Source organism: Mytilus californianus, unplaced genomic scaffold (assembly GCF_021869535.1).
Source record: "Mytilus californianus isolate M0D057914Y unplaced genomic scaffold, xbMytCali1.0.p SCAF_5, whole genome shotgun sequence".
Lineage (NCBI taxonomy): Eukaryota > Metazoa > Mollusca > Bivalvia > Mytilida > Mytilidae > Mytilus > Mytilus californianus.
In genome coordinates this window covers 27,068,302-27,090,690 of record NW_026262701.1, presented here as the reverse complement: position 1 = coordinate 27,090,690, position 22,389 = coordinate 27,068,302, and the positions used below count along the sequence as shown (strand labels likewise).

At 33.4% G+C, this 22,389-nt stretch overlaps 2 protein-coding genes across 3 annotated transcripts in view; one reads left to right on the top strand and one right to left on the bottom strand.

The window, feature by feature from the left end:
- The window catches only part of LOC127702711 (calcium-transporting ATPase type 2C member 1-like), a 36,853-nt gene extending 35,127 nt beyond the window's left edge, over nt 1–1,726 (top strand). For both annotated transcript variants that reach the window (XM_052207004.1, XM_052207003.1), the window contains exons 22-23: nt 791–932; nt 1,463–1,726. In XM_052207004.1, coding sequence (XP_052062964.1) covers nt 791–932; nt 1,463–1,587 — 267 coding nt within the window. In that variant the 3' untranslated portion in view covers nt 1,588–1,726. The remainder of the gene's footprint in view (nt 1–790; nt 933–1,462) is intronic.
- LOC127702715 (DNA-directed RNA polymerase II subunit RPB1-like) overlaps nt 1–22,389 on the bottom strand; it is a 519,640-nt gene that overhangs the window by 420,867 nt on the left and 76,384 nt on the right. The window lies entirely within an intron of this gene.

Here is a 22,389-nt window from a genome sequence, read left to right as displayed (position 1 = left end):
CCAAAAGCTGTATATGATGAAAAAAAATGGTTTAGCTATATCAGTTTGAACTGTCGTTTGCCTTTTGAATTGGTTCATTGCAATAAATTCATGTACCTAATATTGTAATAGAGGAACAGAATTCATTCTGAAAATTTAACCAAACCACAGGAGTGTGAAATTGAGTGAAAGCCAAGCAGACACATACTCCAGGAAAGCAATCTACATGCCAAATATCAAGAAACTCATTCTGTTTGGACCTTTTAAGTTAGATCTTCTTAGAATAGACTGTTTGTAATCTACTGTTGTTATTATATAATTGTAATAAAAATAAATGGAGAATGCGACCATGGGACACAGGTGATGCCCCTGCTTGCTTATAATGTTATAAAGGGACATAACTCAAGAACAGTAAAAGTGACACCACCCAAATTCGAACTTGATCGGAGTTTTTTGGTAATAAGCATTGTGTATAAGTTTCATAACATTTGGTTAAGGCAAACTAAAGTTAGAGAATGGAAACAAAAAATTCAGCAATTTTTCCATCCATTTGTAAAGGGGAATAACTCTAGAATGGTAAAAGTGACATAACCCAAATTCGAACATGACCTGTGTTTTGTGGAAATAAGCATTGTGTATAAGTTTCGTAACATTTGGTTTAGGCAAACTAAAGTAAGAGAACGGAAACAAATTTTGCGTATGGATGGATGAACGAACAGACGGATAAGAATAACACTTAATGCCCTCTCCGTTGCTGGGGGGGCATAACAAAAAATGATAGTGCATTAACATTAATATAATTTTATTTCAGACAAAATCAGTGTTTCAAGTAGGACTATTTACAAATAAAATGTTTGTGATAGCAGTGGGAGGATCAATCATTGGTCAGCTCCTGGTTATATATTTTCCACCTTTACAGGCCGTTTTTCAAACAGAGGCACTTCATTTATCAGGTAAATATGCTCACATTTTTTTTTATTTTAATCATTTTACAGGTTTTATTAGTTTTGCTATTAAAAATTATATTTCCATGATAAAAGTGTCTCAATGAGAAAACATCAAACATCAAATGTGTTTTAGTAAGTTATGCTTTATGCGCTTGCTCTGTGTTGTGAACAGTATGATCGGTTGTTTCATATGAAAATCAGGAGATGTTGTATGTGGAAGGGCTGCCAATGAGACAACTATCCACCAGATTCCAAATGACATGGATGTAAGCAAATATAGGTCACATTACTGCCTTCAACAATTAGAAAAAACCCATGCTGTATAGTCAGCTATAAATGGCCCTGATTATATCATATACGTCTAAAAATATCAATTAAAAAAAAAAAAAAAATTCAAGAACAAAAACAAAATAAAAGTTAGATCTCTGCTTAACACTTGAACTTTTTGAACACTTTACAAAAAGTGTATGTATTCTAGCTTTAAGTAACAATCAGTGAACTTTGAAAATAATATGTTTTTAATTCTTTTTTTTCAGATTTTGTTTTCCTGATACTTTTAACCTCAAGTGTATGTGTTGTATCAGAAATAAGAAAATTTTTATTCAGGAAAAGAGGACGGTCTCTTTATGAAGAAGAAAAAGATATACACTTTATTGTGTAATCAAATTATACTGTATTTTATGTTGAATTGTAACTAAATTAGAATGTTAAAAGTTATTTTTACAAACATTCCTATTTTTTTAATATGTACAAAGTAAATGCTGTAAAACTGGTCAATATAAAAAATGTTAAAGTAGAAAGTTGTGTAGTTATGGAAACATTATAGATTTCTTGGGTTTTTACTTACTCATATTTTGCAATAGATTTTATTGGTTATTTTTCATCAACAGGTTTAAAGTTTCAATAATCTGATGAAATTATTTACTTCAGTTTATGTTGGTCTATATTTATGGATTGTGTAATTGCATTAAGAGGCTAAAAATATTTTTTAGTTATTTTCATTGGTAAGAATAGCAAAACCAAAAAATATTCAAACCAATTTTCAATGAATTGTATTATTTTTTGCATATCTGAAGTTCTTCTGAACCCAGTTACAGAAGCTTTCATGTTTACACCCCTTTAGTTATTCTCTGTGCAGACAAAACTGTACAACTAGAAAAGTTTTAAAGGGTAATAGGACCACAATTTGTAAGCATGGCAGTTTTTATTGTTGGGTTGCTATGAACTTTAACTATATCAAGCTCAGGATAAGTTTTTATAACCAAAACCATATGTATGCTCACCAATTTTCTTGCAAACTGTTCAGCTCAATTTTAATTTTATCTAGAGCTGTTTTTACAATTGTTTGGAATTAAAATCATAATCGCATAGGTGAAATATCTTTCTTTTGTGACTTTAACAAGGATTTTCTCAAAATTCCACTTGGGAAATTTTGATTTGAACAACTTGGCATTTTTTTTACAACAACTTCTTAAAAAATCAAACAAAATTGAACCACTTGCTGATATTGTAAAAGGTATGCATTGTTTTAATTGAAACATTGGTGAGTTTATTTGACTATTGTTATTTCAGAATCTTTTTTAGCTCACCTGGCCCAAAGGGCCAAGTGAGCTTTTCTCATCACTTGGCGTCCGTCGTCCATTAACTTTTACAAAAATCTTCTCTGAAACTACTGGGCCAAATTTAACCAAACTTGGCCACAATCATCATTGGGGTATCTAGTTTAAAAAAGGTGTACGGTGACCAGGCCAACCAACCAAGATGGCCACCATGGCTAAAAATAGAACATAGGGGTAAAATGTAGATTTTGGTTTATATCTCTGAAACCAAAGCATTTAGAGCAAATCTGACAAGGGTAATATTGTTTATCAGGTCAAGATCTATCTGCCCTGAAATTTTCAGATGAATGGGACAACTTGTTATTGGGTTGCTGCCCCTGAATTGGTAATTTTAAGGAAATTTTGCCGTTTTTGGTTATCTTGAATATTATTTTAGATAGAGATAAACTGTAAACAGCAATAATGTTCAGCAAAGTAAGATCTACAAATAAGTCGTCATGACCAAAATTGTCAGTCGACCCCTTTAGGAGTTATTGCCCTTTATAGTCAATTTTTAACAATTTTTCGTCAATTTCTGTAATCTTTTACAAAAACTTTCTTCTCTGAAACTACTGAGACAAATTTAACCATAATCATTATTAGGGTATCTAGTTTAAAACATTTCAATTTTGTCCAATGACCCCGCCTTCCAACCATCATGGCCGACTTGGTTGAAAATAGAACATAGGGGTAAAATGCAGTTTTTAGTTTATATCTTTGAAACTAAAGCATTTAGAGCAAATCTGACAGGTGACATAAATGTTCATCAGATTTAGCTTTATCTGCCCTGAAATTTTCAGACGAATCTGACAACCCATTGTTGGGTTGCTGCCCCTGAGTTAGTAATTTTACAGAAATTTTGCAGTTTTTTGTTACTTATTGTTTTTGCTCAGTTCTTATTATTATTAGGTCTTTCCACTTTTCTGTGGAAAGACCTATTGGTTTTCTTCTGATTATTATTATTATTATTATTATTATTATTTTTTTCTTCTTCCGCCACTTTTTTCTGACGGTGCTTTTTTGTTTCACAAGATGTCGCTTAGATTTTTTGCATATGATATCGAACAGTTATTAAGATTTTGAAACTGACCCTGTTAAGCCGAACACTTTTTATTGTAAGAGTTATCTCCCCAAACACTGTTTTTCTTGTGTACAAATCTCCTTCGCAACCGTTAAAGATTACGACAAAATTATTTCACCAATTTGCTTGTTATATCTTCAGGATCTTAAAAATAATTTTGACCGAAGCGGTCCGGAGACTACATATGGGAGTTATTTCCCCTTTTGTATTTTTAATAAGAAAAATGTAGTTGTAGCTTGTAAATCATAAGTGATAGAGACCTAGCGTCTTTTGATTTGAGATCCTTGGTCCAAAAAAAAGAAAATAGGGTCAAGGTCATTTCTAAATTTGGATTTTGGCTTATTTTCACCACTTTTCAAACACGATATAAGATATCGACAACATATTTTTACTTAATTGTTAGTTATGACATGTCGTAACACATACATATTGGTTTAAAGGGTGCGCTTACATCAAATTAGAGTTTTCTCCCCTCTTTATTTAAAAATATGTATATGGTGATATAACTCATGAACCAAATATAATTAAGATCTACGGTCTTTTGATTTGAGGTCCTTGCTTGATGACCTTGAAATTGAGCCCAAGGTCATAGGTTAAATTGACGTTCTAGATTTTGCCCTTTGCTTTTACCTCATTTGTATACATGATAAAGCCATGGGACTTTTTGCATTTAGTTGCAAGCCATATGACCTTGAAAAAGGAACCGGAAGTGACCTGTGTAAACCGGAAGTAGCTATTTTTTTTGTACTTTTTGAATGTAAAAGTATATAGAACCATATATTTTTGGAATCAGTGTCAATTAAACAGTTAAATAATACCGGAAGTAACCTTTTTCAAACCGGAAGTAACAAAGTATTTCCCTTATTTAAAAAATATTGTATAGAAACCATATATTTTTGGAATCAGCGTACTTTAAGCTATCATTTGACGCTGTTAATGACATTTAAAACCGAATTTTTACTATTTTCATATCAAAATACTTGTTTTTTTTTGGAAAGACCTTCAATTGTTCTCTGAACAATTGGTTTTTAGCTCACCTGACCTGAAAGGTCAAGTGAGCTTTTCTCATCACTTTGCGTCCGTCGTCCTGCGTCCGTCGTCCGTCGTCCGTAAACTTTTACAAAAATCTTCTCCTCTGAAACTACTGGGCCAAATTTGACCAAACTTGGCCACAATCATTATTGGGGTATCTAGTTTAAAATATGTGTCCGGTGACCCGGCCAACCAACCAAGATGGCCGCCATGGCTAAAAATAGAACATAGGGGTAAAATGTAGATTTTGGCTTATATCTCTGAAACCAAAGCATTTAGAGCAAATCTGACACGGGGTAAAATTGTTTATCAGGTCAAGATCTATCTGCCCTGAAATTTTCAGATGAATCGGACAACCCGTTGCTGCCCCTGAATTGGTAATTTTAAGGAAATTTTGCAGTTTTTGGTTATTATCTTGAATATTATTATAGATAGAGGTAAACTGTAAACAGCAATAATGTTCAGCAAAGTAAGATCTACAAATAAGTCAACTTGACCAAAATGGTCAGTTGACCCCTTAAGGAGTTATTGCCCTTTATAGTCAATTTTTAACCATTTTTCGTAAATTTTTGTAATCTTTTACAAAAATCTTCTCCTCTGAAACTACTAAGACAAATTTAACCAAACTTGTCCACAATCATCATTAGGGTATCTAGTTTAAAAAATGTGTCCAATGACCCTGCCCGCGAACCAAGATGGCCGACATGGCTAAAAAATAATACATAGGGTAAAATGCAGTTTTTGGCTCATATCTCTGAAACCAAAGCATTTAGAGCAAATCTGATGAGTATAAAATTGTTCATTAGGTCAAGATTTATCTGCCCTGAAATTTTCAGACCAATCAGGCAACCCGTTGTTGGGTTGCTGCCCCTGAATTGGTAATTTTAAGGAAATTTTGTTGTTTTTGGTTATTATCTTGAATATTATTATAGATAGAGATAAACTGTAAACAGCAATAATGTTCAGCAAAGTAAGATCTACAAATAAGGCAACATGACCAAAATTGTCAATTGACCCCTTAAGGAGTTATTGCCCTTTATAGTCAATTTTTTACAATTTTCATAAATTTTGTAAATTTTTGTAAATTTTTAAAAGTATTTTCCACTGTAACTACCGGGCCAAGTTCATTATAGATAGAGATAATAGTAAGGAGCAAGAATATTCAGTAAAGTAAGATCTACAAACACATCACCATCACCAAAACACAATTTTGTCATGAATCCATCTGTGTCCTTTGTTTAATATGCACATAGACCAAGGTGAGCGACACAGGCTCTTTAGAGCCTCTAGTTAATTAAGTCTCCCAAACGAAGTTTGGGAAGACTTATTGTTTTTGCTCAGTTATTATTATTATTATTCTTCTTCCTCTTCCTCTTCCTCTTCCTCTTCCTCTTCTGCCGCTTTTAAATTTGAACTTGTCCGCACCCGTTCTCCAAAACCGCTTGTCAGATTAACTTAGGGTTTCACAATATGTTAGACTAACATGTCTAGTGGTGCAATCAGGGTTTTGTTTGTGCAATGGGGTTTATAAAGGGGTACTTTGAGGGGCAAAAAGAAAAGAGGGTTTTACTATAGAACCCTATGGGATTTTATTTTTTTAAATTTTCAAATGATTATAAATTGAAAACCGTTTGTGATAGACACAATCTTTTTAATTGAAAATGTTATAAATGATAAAACCCATTAAATGAAATACAGGGTTAGTCCCCAGGGGTCATCCCCACCCCCTGCCATTTAAGAAAGTTCTAATATCTTGTAAATGGTCGAGATCCCCACCCCTAAACCATATATATTCTGGTTTGTCATGCTAAGATGGTTTGAATGATATACAGGGTTAGTCCCCAGGGGTCATCCCGATCCCCTGCCATTTGAGAAAGTTCTAATATCTTGTAAATGGTCGAGATCCCCACCCCTAAACCATATATATTCTGATTTGTCATGCTAAGATGGTTTGAATGATATACAGGGTTAGTCCCCAGGGGTCATCCCGACCCCCTGCCATTTGAGAAAGTTCTAATATCTTGTAAATGGTCGAGATCCCCACCCCTAAACCATATATATTCTGGTTTGTCATGATAAAGCACATCAAATGAAATACAGGGTTAGTCCCCAGGGGTCACCCCCACCCCCTGCCATTTAAGAAAGTTCTAATATCTTGTAAGTGGTCAAGATCCCCACCCCTAAACCATATATATTCTGGTTTGTCATGCGAAGATGGTTTGAATGATATACAGGGTTAGTCCCCAGGGGTCACCCCCAGCCCCTTCTATTTAAGAAAGTTCTAATATCTTGTAAGTGGTCAAGATCCCCACCCCTAAACCATATATATTCTGGTTTGTTATACCAAGATGGTTTGAATGATATACAGGGTTAGTCCCCAAGGGTCACCCCCACCCCCTGCTATTTAAGAAAGTTCTAATATCTTGTAAGTGGTCAAGATCCCCACCCCTAAACCATATATATTCTGGTTTGTCATACCAAGATGGTTTGAATGATATACAGGGTTAGTCCCCAGGGGTCATCCCCACCTCCTGTCATTTGAGAAAGTTCTAATATCTTGTAAATGGTCGAGATCCCCACCCCTAAACCATATATATTCCTGTTCATCATGTCTCGAACATTTGAATGACGTATACGGTCAGTCCCCACTTGGTTCCCCCACCCCCAATGTTCTAATATCTTGTTAATGGTCGAGATCCCCACCCCTAAACCATATATATTCCTGTTCGTCATGTCTCGAACATTTGAATGACGTATACGGTCAGTCCCCACTTGGTTCCCCCACCCCCAATGTTCTAATATCTTGTAAATGGTTGAGATCCCCACCCCTAAACCATATATATTCTGGTTTGTCATGCTAAGATGGTTTGAATGATATACAGGGTTAGTCCCCAGGGGTCATCCCGACCCCCTGCCATTTGAGAAAGTTCTAATATCTTGTAAATGGTCGAGATCCCCACCCCTAAACCATATATATTCTGGTTTGTCATGCCAAGATGATTTGAATGATATACAGGGTTAGTCCCCAGGCATCACTAATGCATATAACTTTACTGGACCAAACCAATTTTCACTGGACTTTGCTCAATGTCAGGCGACCATGGGAATTACGAATTATGGGAGCTTCGTTTGGGAGACTTCGTAACAGCATCCTGTTACAATCATTTCTTGTTATCTTCGATATCATTATAATATCTAATATCTAATACTATTAATTATGATTTTAACCTTATTTTACATGATTTCCAAAGCATCAGTAAATACAGGTGAGCGACACAGGCTCTTGAGAGCCTGTAGTAAGTTATTAGTATTATTAAAAAAAGTGCTATCACATTATTTATATGCGGCTAGGGTTGTTTCTAAATTAACAGTATTCACTGTTAACAAGGTATTAAATAAAACTGGAAATCAACATTAAGTTTAGAAAACCTGCATTACTTCTTACTGCTTAATTTCATGATGTTAGTTAGATTATTTATCTAATTTGATGTTACTTTCATTTTTTTCTTCTTAATTGATTTTTTCATATTTAACCTATTTATTATGCTTGAACGTCATATTGTGCATTATAATTTACCTTAAGAAATATATTGCAAACACTTGATAGTATGACTAAACCTTTTCTTGTTATTTAAACATGAAAACTTTGGAACTAAGCTTATTCCATGCATGCATGGATGAAGGCAACTAATGTTAACTTAGTCCATACTTGCACGGACTAAGTCTGCTTGAATAATTGAATAATTTCAAATTTCTATACAAAGTTAGTTTAGCTCATGCATGCATGGACGTAGTCTGTTGTGTTAGTCCATGCATGCATGGACTACGTTAATGTTAGTTGCCTTCGTCCATGCATGCATGGACTAAGTCTATTGTGTTAGTCCATGCATGCATGGACTACGTTAACGTTAGCCGCCTTCGTCCATGCATGCATGGAATAAGTCTATTGTATTAGTCCATGCATGCATGGACTATGTTAACATAAATTGCCTTCGTCCATGCATCCAAAGTTTTCATGTTTACATAACATGAAAAGGTTAAGTCATACTATCAAGTGTTTGCAATTTATTTCTTAAGGTAAGTTATAATGCACAATATGAAGAAAAAAGTTAATTGGCATTGAGACAAATTTTGATTAATGTGATCACTTTTTTGTTTATTTCAGGAAAATGTTAAAATAAACAGTTTGATGTATGAAGCTCTCTGTCTTCATGGTCTTTGTTTTTCTATAAAATGTGTACTATTTTAAAAAAATAAGATTTTTAAAAGTCTTTTCATTATTGCATGTTTTGAATAGTTATTGTCATCCATCACCATTGCCAATTTTTATGCTAAAGGCTGTTCCATTAAAACATACATGGTACCCAGGGAAGGCACTTTAAAAATGGGGTAACAACCTATAGAGGCAAATTAGAATTTCTCTTACATTTCCACTATGCAAAAACATAGATGACACCCACCAATAGTTGAGATTTGAAAGTGTCTTCTCTGGGTCCCATGTATGTTTTTATGGAACAGCCCTAAAATGAAATTATTCAGTGAGATTTGGAATATTTTTAAAAACCAAGTGTGATTTTAATTACATAGGAAGGTTTCATTTTCATAAAAACAATTTCTATTATATAATGCTATGAATAGCTGAAATAGGATAGTTTAAACCTGTCTGTGTCTAGTCTTAATGTTATGTTATGTTTCTATGTGTATGTTATATTATAGTCAGCTGTTACAACATTTTTTCTGTATGAATGGAACAAAGAAAGCTCTTTAAATGAATATGATCAAAATTGTTGTCTTGAAAGGGCATTTATTTAGGTTTTTAAAACAATAATGATATTTATGCAAAATGAAAGGTTTCTGAACTGAAATTTTAGTGTAACAAAATTGTAACAAAGTAATGTATGCTCAAATCATTACTAAAGCTTTAGTTTGAATAAAAGTAAAACTGTAAAATGTTGATATTTCTTTAATATTTATAGGTTGAACTTTTGATTTTTGAAATGGCAAGTTAAAAAGGTCCAAGGTGATGAAACCTTATCAAGTTCATATGAAATCTTTTCACCATATATTTTCAGTGATGTTTGATTCTTTTTTCTTTCAATGAAAGTGCAGAGATAAGGAATAAATGTCCAATTTATAGAAGGCTACCCACGGTTTTATTCTTTTTGCTATACTGAAGCATAAGCAGTCTTCTTTGTAAATTGAACTGCCAGAAAATAACAGAGATTGAGTGAATAGTTACACCTCTATGTTGTATAATTAATTGATTCAAACCATTGAATTAGGGGTAAAACTCATTCCAACATATTAATATCCAATTGGAAGAAAATCAGTAGAAAATTTATTTTTACCAAACAGTTAGTATTTTTTTGTCTTTATGTCTGACAGCCAGACAAAAATATCAGCATCATTAGTCCAATAAGTATTGTGAAAATCTACTTATAAAGACCATTGATCAAAATCATTGTTTAGACATCATCACTTCATAGGGAAAATATTTTACCTTTAAATGATGCTTGTGGGATTCTGGTTATCACATAGGGGCATTAGGCAACATTTTAAATGGGAGCAAAGACTTCATATGTGGTGTTACAATAAACATTATCATTTATTATATCCATGACTGTTAGTATTGGCTAAAATATTGGGTTCAAAAAAGAATTTTTTTTCAAGTCTTTGGTTTCTCCCATCCAGGGATATAACCCACCACCTCCCACACTTTAAGGGAACATTAGTCTAACAAGTCAATCTTAGTATTTTGAAGTTAACATGTTCTATTTTGATAAAAAAAAAAATTGTAATGTCTTAAATCAGTCATTAAGGCATATTTGTTAATTGTTTAAACATACTGAACTCTGTTTTAATTTCTAAGCATAATAAAGGAATGTGTTGCATTAATTGTACTATCATAAATATTTATCTATAAAGATGCATCTGAAACAGTACTGAGGAATACCGATGGTATAACTCCATTGATAAGAAGGACTGGATGCTAAAAGATCCCCTTATCAACTCAAAAAATTTGCTACAAAATAGAACTATTTTAATGATGTAAAAGCTTTGCGATTACAACTCAATTAAAAGGCTAAACATATAGTTTTTGAGGGGAAAAAATCATGTAACAATGAAAACTCCATTGTCTAATTTCAAACTATATTTATATTTAGTACACCTATAAAAAAAATTGTTGTGTGTGAAGATTCAGTTTAAGAGGCTACATAGTGGGTCTCATTGGGGTCTAAGCGTGACCCGGGATTGCCGATTTTTTGTAAGCGTGACATGTGAAAGTCAAATTATTGTGCCGTGAAAACAGGAAATGAAGTCTAGCGGGACACGGGAAATTACAAAAAAATGAGAATTGCTTACATACATAGTGTAAGCAGAATACGGGAATCTGACAAAACAGTAAGCGGGATCCGGGATCAGAACCCCCCAATGAGACCCCCTACATACACAAGTTTTTGTACAAATGGTGTTTTTGGTTATTGTATGGGCATAGTTTTTTTAAGGTAAATATGTCAAAAAGAATTTAAAATTTGTTATTTCTGAGTGTTTTCTTAAATAGGTGTATTACTACAACTTTATAATTTGACCATGGCAATATAAAACCTACAAAGTTATGTTTCTAAAACCAAGGTCTATAACTACAATTTCTTGATGTTGCTATAGCAACATAAATCCTACAAAATTGTATTTTCTGCATACTAAGCTATTTAATAAGTATTTCTTAATATATAAAATATGTACTTTTGTCATTTTGTTTTTCTATTCCTATCAGTGATTTTCATTGACTCGAGGGTGTTATTACATGTTTATTATAACTTTGCAGAGAGAGAGAAGAGTTAAGTAAGACATATTTGTGGGGAATTATTTTCACATTATTTTTTAAATCATGAAAGTAGAGGAAAATAATTGCTTGCTAAAATGAGTTGGTTCACAGTCTTTTGATCTTCTTGTGGTTTATCAGTCCTTCTGAAGAAATGTAAGAGAATAATGTTACAATCATAACACTTACTGTTTCCTTACGTAACAGTTAATAAAATCTAATTATGTGAAACTAATCAATTGTAATGCACTTTAACATATGATTCTATAATAATATTCATAGAAAATCAAAACCAAAAGTTTGTAAAGTCAAATACACAACTAGTTGGTAAGCAAGGAAACTAAGGGGGTCTTAACAGAACTGTAGTTTGTAAGCAAGGAAACTAAGGGGGCCTTAACAGAACTGTAGTTTGTAAGCAAGGAAACTAAGGGGGCCTTAACAGAACTGTAGTTTGTAAGCAAGGAAACTAAGGGGGCCTTAACAGAACTGTAGTTTGTAAGCAAGGAAACTAAGGGGGTCTTAACAGAACTGTAGTTTGTAAGCAAGGAAACTAAGGGGGTCTTAACAGAACTGTAGTTTGTAAGCAAGGAAACTAAGGGGGTCTTAACATAACTGTAGTTTGTAAGCAAGGAAACTAAGGGGGTCTTAAAAGAACTGTAGTTTGTAAGCAAGGAAACTAAGGGGGCCTTAACAGAACTGTAGTTTGTAAGCAAGGAAACTAAGGGGGTCTTAACAGAACTGTTGTTTGTAAGCAAGGAAACTAAGGGGGCCTTAACAGAACTGTAGTTTGTAAGCAAGGAAACTAAGGGGGTCTTAACATTACTGTAGGTTGTAAGCAAGGAAACTAAGGGGGTCATAATAGAACTGTAGTTTGTAAGCAAGGAAACTAAGGGGGTCTTAACAGAACTGTAGTTTGTAAGCAAGGAAACTAAGGGGGTCTTAACATTACTGTAGGTTGTAAGCAAGGAAACTAAGGGGGTCTTAATAGAACTGTAGTTTGTAAGCAAGGAAACTAAGGGGGCCTTAACAGAACTGTAGTTTGTAAGCAAGGAAACTTAGGGGGCCTGGTCTTAATAGAACTGTAGTTTGTAAGCTAGGAAACTAAGGGGGCCTTAACAGAACTGTAGTTTGTAAGCAAGGAAACTAAGGGGGCCTTAACAGAACTGTAGTTTGTAAGCAAGGAAACTAAGGGGGCCTGGCCTTAACAGAACTGTAGTTTGTAAGCAAGGAAACTAAGGGGGTCTTAACAGAACTGTAGTTTGTAAGCAAGGAAACTAAGGGGCCTTAACAGAACTGTAGTTTGTAAGCAAGGAAACTAAGGGTGCCTGGCCTTAACAGAACTGTAGTTTGTAAGCAAGGAAACTAAGGGGGCCTTAACAGAACTATTCAAACCTTTTAAGAACCACACTGCCTGAAAGAGTTGTAATAAATTTATTTTTACAACTATTACATTAATGTTGAAAAATTTTCATTCATGGGAAACAATTTTTGTGGTTTGTGATAAAAATGATGGTTTACATGGGGTTTACATGGTTGTATGATTAACACATACTGAGAAAATGGAAATATGTGTTTGTTGGGTACTAAATTTTGCGGTTGAGCACGACAACAAAAATACATGAAAAAATTGGTCCCCCATGACTAATAGTGATATCACTGTATCGGGTAACAGTTTTCAAACCTATAAAGGTCAATTCAGGTGAAAATGTTGGTAATTGAATATGTTTATTTATTTATTAAGAGTTAAACTTGTATTTAATTGTTTACATTGGTATACATGTGTAATATTATGTGAGTGAAATTTTAACAGTGTGATTATTCTATGTTTTATTAAATAAAGTATTTAAACTTTTTAATTTAAAAAAGTGTCTCTCTGACAAATGCATTATAATATGAAAAGACTCTAGTTATTTCTGTATAATTGTGTTTGTATTTACATAATGACACAAATTGTCTCAGTTTGCTATGACAAATAGTCAAGGTCCGTTTCACACATTTATTTCCCCAGCAGAGTCATTTCCAAACCAAAACCAAGATTCTAGATACATACTGAACAAAAACAGTTTAAGAATTAACCATCTGGTATCCACTTAATGAAACTCTACCAACACAAAATTTAGGAGGCATTGGTTCAGCAGTTGTTTATTATTTTAGTTAAAGAATAAGTATTTTACATTACAAAAGTAAAGTTCCTATCCTTATTTTGCATAGTACCCATGGACATAAAGTCTTATTGACACATTGTCAATATTCTTTTAAAAAAAAGTGAATTAAGTCAGATGTTCTAAGTGGCATCAACTCCTTGAAAAAAGTATTTCTCTGAAATCTGATATTTTTAAAATCAAAATTTTGACGGGACGTATTATGGTATACAAATGTCATCTGTCCGTCTGTCTGTCCGGTGTAAACATGTCGCACTGTAACTTGAGAACGACTTATCCAAATATTATGAAACTTAAAATAATTGTTTCTTATGATGGTCAAACGATCTGTATACTTTTTGGTGAAAATAAGATTAAAACTTTTTAAGTTACAGGACTTAGTAACTAAAACAGGTGTGTTTTTTTTCACATGTCACGCCGTATCTCAAAAACAATTTATGAATATTGCTTAAAACTTTACACACTTCTTAGTTATATTAATCTTAAGATCTGTATACTTTTTGCTGATGATTCAAAATTTTATTTTTGAGTTATTGAGTATTTTGTAAAAAAAGGGGGAGGGGTTTTCACATGTCGCGCTGTATCTCAAAAACGATTTATGATTATTGCTTAAAATTTTACACACTTCTTAGTTATATTAATCTAAAGATCTGAATACTTTTTGGTTTTGATTCAAAATTTTATTTTAGAGATATTGATTTTTTATGCCCCCGCCATAGCGGTGGGGGCATTAAGTTTTACCCTTGTCCGTCTGTATGTTCGTCCCAAAATTTGTTTCCGTTCTCTAACTTGAGTTTGCCAGAACCAAATGTTATGCAACTTATGCACAATGCTTATTACCACAAAACACAGATCAAGTTTGAATTTTGGTGGCGTCACTTTAACCGTTCTAGAGTTATGCCCCTTTATAAATGGAAAAATTGCAAAATTTTTAATTTCCGTTCTCTAACTTAAGTTTGCCTCAACTAAATGTTATGAAACTTATACACAATGCTTATTACCACAAAACACAGATCAAGTTTGAATTTTGGTGGCGTCACTTTAACCGTTCTACAGTTATGCCCCTTTATAAATGGAAACATTGCAAAATTTTTATTTTCTTCTAAATATCAAGTAATTTTAAAATTGGAGTTATCTTCCTTTGTCCATGATTATTGTTGAATCAACTACAATCAATGCTTTATACAATGCAATGTTTAATTTTAACTTCCACTGATAAAACGCAGATAAAGTTGATTATGGGTAGTGTCACTTTAACCATTATTGAGTTGTGCCCCTTTATAAATCGAAAGATTGCAAAATTTTTAGTTTCCATTCTGTAACTTAAGTTTGCCCCAACCAAACATTATGAAACCTATACAAATTATTCATTTCCACAAAACTAAGATCAAGTACAAATTTTTTGTTTCCGTTTTGTAACTTTAGTTTGCCTCAACCAAATGTTAGGAAGCTTATACACAATGCTTATTACTACATAATACAGATTGAGTACGAAATTTGGTGGCGACACTTTTACCATTCTTGAGTTATGTCCCTTTATAAACATAAAAATTGCTGAATTTTTCGTTTCCGTTTTCTAACTTTAGTTTGTCTCAACCAAATGTTATAAAACTTTAGTTTGTCTCAACCAAATGCTATAAAACTTATACACAACCGTTCTAGAGTTATGCGTGTTTACAAATAGAAAAATTGCTGAATTTTTAGTTTCTGTTCTCTACTTAAGTTAGCCTCAACCAAATGTTATGAAACTTACACACAATGCTTATGTCCACAAAACTCAGATCAAATTTGGGTAGCGTCACTTTTACGGTTCTTCGGTTATGTCCCTTTATAACTTTATGATATGCAAGTGGGGGCATCATCTGTGTCCACATGTGGACACTATCCACATTTATTTTTTTTTAAAAAGGGGGGTTTTCACATGTCGCGCAGTATCTCAAAAACGATTTATGATTATTGCTTAAAATGATTTCCTATCGTTAATTATCCAATTTTAGATGGTGACGTTCCCTTGTCACCATCTTATGGTGTTTATATATCTCAACTTGTATGATTCGCTCGTGTATGTAACAACGTATTAAATTTTAGCGAAAGAAATTTATGTATAACTGAAAAATTATTACACCAGGGATTTCGATATCATAAACTAGTCAAAACATTTACAAATTTTATCATCGGTATAAGGACATCATTCGTAAATATAACTCAACATACAGACATCTTATACATTCGGGTATTTCACATCCAATCTTTTATGGTAATATTCTTTACAAAGCACAAAAATGTCAGTATTCACCTCAAAAGCTAACAAAACCTTTAAACACACTTATTAAGAAGGGATATAGTTACGATACTGTTGTCAGGTCATTAAAGATTGCATATTTTGGCTTTAATATTGATTCACTTATAGGGTCTTTGCATCGGAATTAAACATATTTATTCTAAAACCAGTTGTTGGCATGACTCGGGTTATGTTCTTCTCATATATTTTATGATGGTATAATACTAAACCCCTAACAGGAGGGATTGTGCCTGATATTCATATGATGAAGACATAATCTTTCAATCAGTTTAATTGAGGTCTGGAGCTGGCATGTCAGTAACTGCTAGTAGACAAAACCCAAAATGACAAATCATAGTTGTGCAATCAGCTTTAGCCTTAATCCAACATCTCAATGTAATTTCTAGATGTTCCGAACCTCTGGTTTCTGTGCGACTTGTTTGACTTATCTCCTCTGCATACGAAGTCATCACAAAATATAACATCATGTCAAGATTCTGACCAAATAGGAAGTAATCCTGTTCAGTAGTACTCACGAAAAAGTGTGTCCAAAATATTTGTAGTACTTATAAACAGACAGACAGACAAGTGAAGTGCATATTACCAGTATATAGATTCAAGGTAAACATAATACTTTAAACTCTAGTCTGTTTTTGGAGTTTTGTCATGATGGTTGGTGTGGTCTATTGTAATTGCTCAATATTTTTTTTTAAATTTTTTTCATTGATATGTGTCTTCTTGACATTTGGTAATGGTTTTATGGGAGTTTGCTGTCATAAAAGATTCACGTTTTGTTTTCAATTATTGTTTGCTTATTTTTTACATGACCATTATGAGTATTCTTTAAACAGGAAGTGGATGAGTTATGAATTTGAAAAAGTAGCACAGATTATAGCATGCTCACAAAATGTTGACTATTGCTTCACCTCCAGTGACAGACTTTAGTGGCAAACATTTCATAAATATTCAAGACGAGGACAAATTAACAATAAAAACAATAGTTCTCTTCTGCAAAATTGGTTGACCAGGATGAAGTGCAGGCAATTTTGACTGCCAATAGAAAGTGAGGGTATGTAGGGGCAAAACTCAACAGGCCACCTATAGAGTTAGGCAATCAGATATTTGTTGTATTTTACAGAATCTTCAGAGATTTGTTGCAAGGGTTATTTAGCATGCAGAGAGATATGGCATTCACTCTAAACAGGGCATTAGACTTAACATCTCAAGGTTGATGTGTATTTATATATCCCACATAGTCAGATACATGCCCTAATATATGTATAGCAAAAGTTTTATTGAGCAACATGAATGACCATATTTCTTTACTGCAGGCAACCTTTGGGGTCAGTTTTAATGAAAAATTCACTGAAATAAAATAATTCCTGGAAAACTGACACTTCCAGGCTAGGAAAGAAAACAGATTTTTGGAAAATGACGCTATCAGCGGCATGTTTCCGATACCATTGACCAGAACTAACGGAAGTTGATTATGCCTCCGCCTACCGCACTCGGTTTCATATTTACTATTTTTACATACTAACTGGAATCTGCTTGTATTACGCTACACTCGAACAAAGTCTTTGTTAAAGTGTTGTAGTCGGACGGGAACCAGTTTACATACGTTATTTTATGTACCAAAAAGATACCTTGACCTGTCCAAGGATTTGTATAGTGATTTCTCACTATAGAAATCCTTGACCTGTCCATATGATTTTTGATATTTAATGGTATTTGGAGCTATCCCTTTGTTATATTTTTCATATTTATTCGAGCTTTCACTTTTATGCACATGTCTTACAATCGTAAACAATCGGTATGTATACATGATAAATAGATCCGTTTTGTTGTGGTGTTGGACTTTTTACCCTCCAATGATCAGCAATCGCTAGTCAAAATAGTTCTCCTGAATAATGTCAGCCTTTCATGCCATTTCAACTTTACAATCATTAAAAAAGTAATAATCGGAATCATTTTGATATCCATTGGATAGAAACTGGTCTTTATTCAGATTTACGAAGATTTTAATAATCGGAAATTAGTAATACGGTTATACGCACGCGGTGCGTATGAATCTTTGTTTACAAAGTTATAGCAGCAGAGTCTGTAACTGTATCATTATTAATTAACTACACTGTTATTGTACTTAATATGATGAAAACTGCATATGCAATATAAGATGTCAACTCGGCCAATACAGATTATTTTCCGTATTGGCCGAGTTCTGATCTGGCCAAAACAGGATTTCGGAACGTCTGAAGTTTTTAGATCGTAAGTCACGATAAACTCAAACTGAAAGGAAACAGTTGTTTGTACTACGCAGTTTTTATTTACTCACCATAAACAAGCTGAAACGTTCAGTATGGCATATATTTTAGGTTAAAGACGGTCCCATTCGTTTGAAAAGCATTTTGAAAGTAGACGATGGAATTATTTCAGGTTTGGGGAACGAGTAAATTATCACAAAGTTCATTTCATGACGACCTCATAATTTCATCATGTCGATGGTACAAATCGATTTTTACTGTTCACTTTCGCTTCTCATGTTTTGTAAACGGTCTTTTATTTTTAAACCCGAAACAGGCATATGCATTCTGTAATTGCGCAAATCTTCGTTCTTTGGTCAATTGGTTTATGGATAGTTGTATCAATTTCAACTCTTGCATTATTTTTTTTAAAATTTAAATTTGCATTACACATGCAATGGCAGTACCTTTCCAATTACTATTTATGTGTTGTGTCTAAATTAAAGTTGTAACACTTTATAGTGACTGGAAAGGGTAGAAAAATTCATCAGATGAGAAAAGGCTGAAGATACATGGAAACGGCACCAAATCATTAGATATTGCATCTTATAAAAAGAAACTGAGATTTGGATATCTATCTATCTTCATATTTCCGCACTCAGTCACAACTTTGACTATTACGTGCCGTTGCATGCGTGGCTTATTTACAATTTAAAAGAAATAAATTTTCAGTAATTTTACGTTACATTGCATTGGTGCATAGAAAATGAAGTAAAAATATAACAGTGATTTAATAAATTTTTTTGTGGATTGTTATCCTATGTATATTTCATGGTAAAACTATGTACATGTTATGCAGTTTTTAGAATATTTGTGAAAGAGCAGATATAGAAATCTGCTCTTTGAAGCCTTCGACTGTTGTACAAAGGATTGCTGGTGTAGGAAGTAGGTTCCATTGTACTATTGTATGTGGATAAAATGAGAACTTGTAAGAATCTTTATTTGTTTGAATTTGTTTAAAGTGGTTGGTATGTTTATATCTTGTTCTACTGTCTGATTTAACGAGAAGATCTTTAGGGTAGATTGCTATGTGTTGATGTATGATCTTATAGAATACCACTAGTCTTGTTTGTATACGTCTCAATTCTAATGTAGGCCACTGTAAGTGATCAAGCATATTTGAGACTGAGCTGGTATTGTGATATCTATTACATGTATAGCGAGCAGCTCTTCGTTGGACCATCTCAATTTGATTGATTTGGTTTTTGTTGTGAGGGTCCCAGACGCAAGAGCTGTACTCAAGCTTAGGTCTTACTAATGACATGTATGCCCTTTCTTTAATTTGTTTGGATGAAACTTTAAGGTTACGTTTTAGGAAATTAAGTTGTGGATTTGCATTAGCTGTTATATTATTTATGTGTTTATTCCATTTGAGATCAGATTGGATGGTTATGCCTAAATATTTTGTAGCTGTTTCAGTTTGGAGAATGTGACCATGAAGGATGTAGTCATGGTTGACTGGTTTCTTTTTTTGTGTAATTCTAAGTATGGAGCATTTGTCTGGGTGAAATGACATTAACCAGTCTTTTTCCCATTGTGCCGCTGAATTTAAATCATGTTGTAGTTTGGATGCATCATCTATGTTTTTGATGTTTCTATAGATGATGCTGTCATCGGCAAATAACCTTAAGGTGCTGTGTTGTAAATATTCTGGGAAATCATTTATGTAAATGAGGAATAAGATTGGGCCAAGGACAGTGCCCTGTGGCACTCTAGATGTTACCCCAATTTTTTCTGATTGTTCTCCATCTAGCATGACTGTCTGTGTACGATGGTGTAAAAAATCACCAATCCATTCCAAGGTATTATTTTCTATGCCGTAGTATTTTAATTTGTACAGTAACCTTTTGTGAGGGACTTTGTCAAAAGCTTTGGCAAAGTCCATCACAACGACATCAGTTTGTATGTTGTTATTGTTGTCTCTTGCAAGGTCCTGTATGAAAGATAGTAATTGTGTCTCACAAGAGCGTTTTGATCGGAAACCATGTTGTAAATCATATAAAATATTGTTTTTTTCGAGATGTTCCATTATTTGACTAGCTATGATATGCTCCATAATTTTGCAAAGTATACATGTTAGTGAAATTGGCCTGTAATTTATGGCATTGTTTTTGTCGCCTTTTTTGAATGCAGGACAGACATTTGCATGTTTCCAGTCTGTAGGTATTTTATGAGTGTTAATTGACTTTTGGAAGATGAGTGTGATGATAGGACTGAGATGATCTTAAGGTCCGGGATAGTTCCACTTCAAGGTAAAAATGTTTATCTCTTGTGAAATGAAATACAAAAATATTGTAACACTGTAGTTTAATAATTAATAAAGATACTATTACATGTATTTCTGTATTGGCCTTATTGTTGGTCCTCGGCCAGCAGGAATCCGGGTCCGTTCGCGCCCAATCACGTTCGCCCCCATGCACGTTCGCCCCCCTTTCACTTTCGCACCCTACACGTTCGCACCCAAAGTCCGTTTGCGCCCATTTTTTATTGGTTTTGTTTTTAATAATTTGTAAACGAGTTTTGGTAAGTGTATTGCTATAAATATATATTTTTTCATTGTTTCTAAATAAAGTGAGATTCTGACAAGGTTTTTTTTGTGTCATGGTAAATATATTGTTATAAACATTTTTTTATTGTTTTTAAATAAAGTGAGATTCTGACGACCAGTATTTTATTTTTGTGTTGAATAATTTTTAATCATGTTTGGATAGTGTATTGCTAAAAATAGTTTTTTTCATTGTTTATGAATAAAGTGAGATTCTGACACACATGAGATCAAAGGAACCAAGCAGTTAAAAACAATTATTTTTCATGTTTTTTATTTAAAATCTTCAAAGTTTTACTCATAATGATACCAAGCTAAATACATGCAGTATTTACATCAACGCATGTTAAAACAACCATGACAACAATCATGATTTTCAAACACTCAATAATAACACCAAATTAGGCTGTGAATAAATACCAATTAGCAGTAATCAAAATATTTTGATATAAACATCTACAAAACATCTAAAAATTTATCAGGTTTTTGAATAAAAAAAAAGGGTGCGAACGTGAAGGGTGCGAACGGACCTAGGGGGCGAACGTGTGGGGTGCGAACGTGTATTGGGCGCGAAAGGACCCGATACCGGCCAGCAGTATTGGCCTTCGGCTTCGCCTCAGACCAATACACCAAGACATGGACCAATAACAAGGACAATACAGAAATCCTTACGCAATAATATTTTAGAATGACAGTATGGTTCAATAGCGGGAATCAGCCCCTCAACTACTTTTTACATAAATATTAACTTCTAGCTTCAACTCCTTGTTCGTCTTGTCTGGAGATCTTGTTGTAGTTCCAGTTAGGCAAGCATTTTAGAGACGTATCCCGTCCATCCTCTCTTGACTTGTAATTTCTGATGATAGATTTTGCCGCTTGAGGTATCTTTTCAAGCTTGTTTTTTTTGTTACCGTGTAGGAGTCCCATACTATGGCTCCATATTAAATTGTAAGATCCATTCCTAAAGGTCTAGATCATTGTTCTAATCTGACACAAATTTCAATAACTGGAATGCTACCCAAGTTAAATATATGGTGACCTACTAGAACAGCATTATCACTATTGAAATTGTGTTTAATACCACGATTGTTCAATGTCATTAACTTAAATGGAGACAGACATTTGACCTGAAAGGTGGTGTGGGAGTGCAAAATCAAAAACTAACTGACTATGATATATGGTTAAAGAATGAATATCAATTACATGGGTCAACATGGTCAAGGGCAGAGTTGTTATAAAATAACAATATGGCAGAGAAGTGGTTTCAAGTTTCATATAAAGCGACCTGACTGACATGAAATAAAAAATCAAAGGAGTTTCCCTATTTGTCTTCAAGGTGAAATAAAACTAGTAAAACAATATTATACTATTGTCTAAATCTACAGAAATATAATTTGCTTCAAGTAACAGAAATAACTAGGTCACTAGTAACTTATTTAATGAGTATGTGGGGTATAAGAGCTTGATAACAACAGGCTCTTCATAATCATTTGGTTTGAAAAGGATGCTAGTAGTCTATATTCTTGATTTAGAAAAATGTAATTGCAAGACAAAAATCACATTACTTAGAATACTTTAGATCATTCAGGTAGTCTTTATTTATATGTACAAAAGAACAGCCAGTAGTCATTGGATATT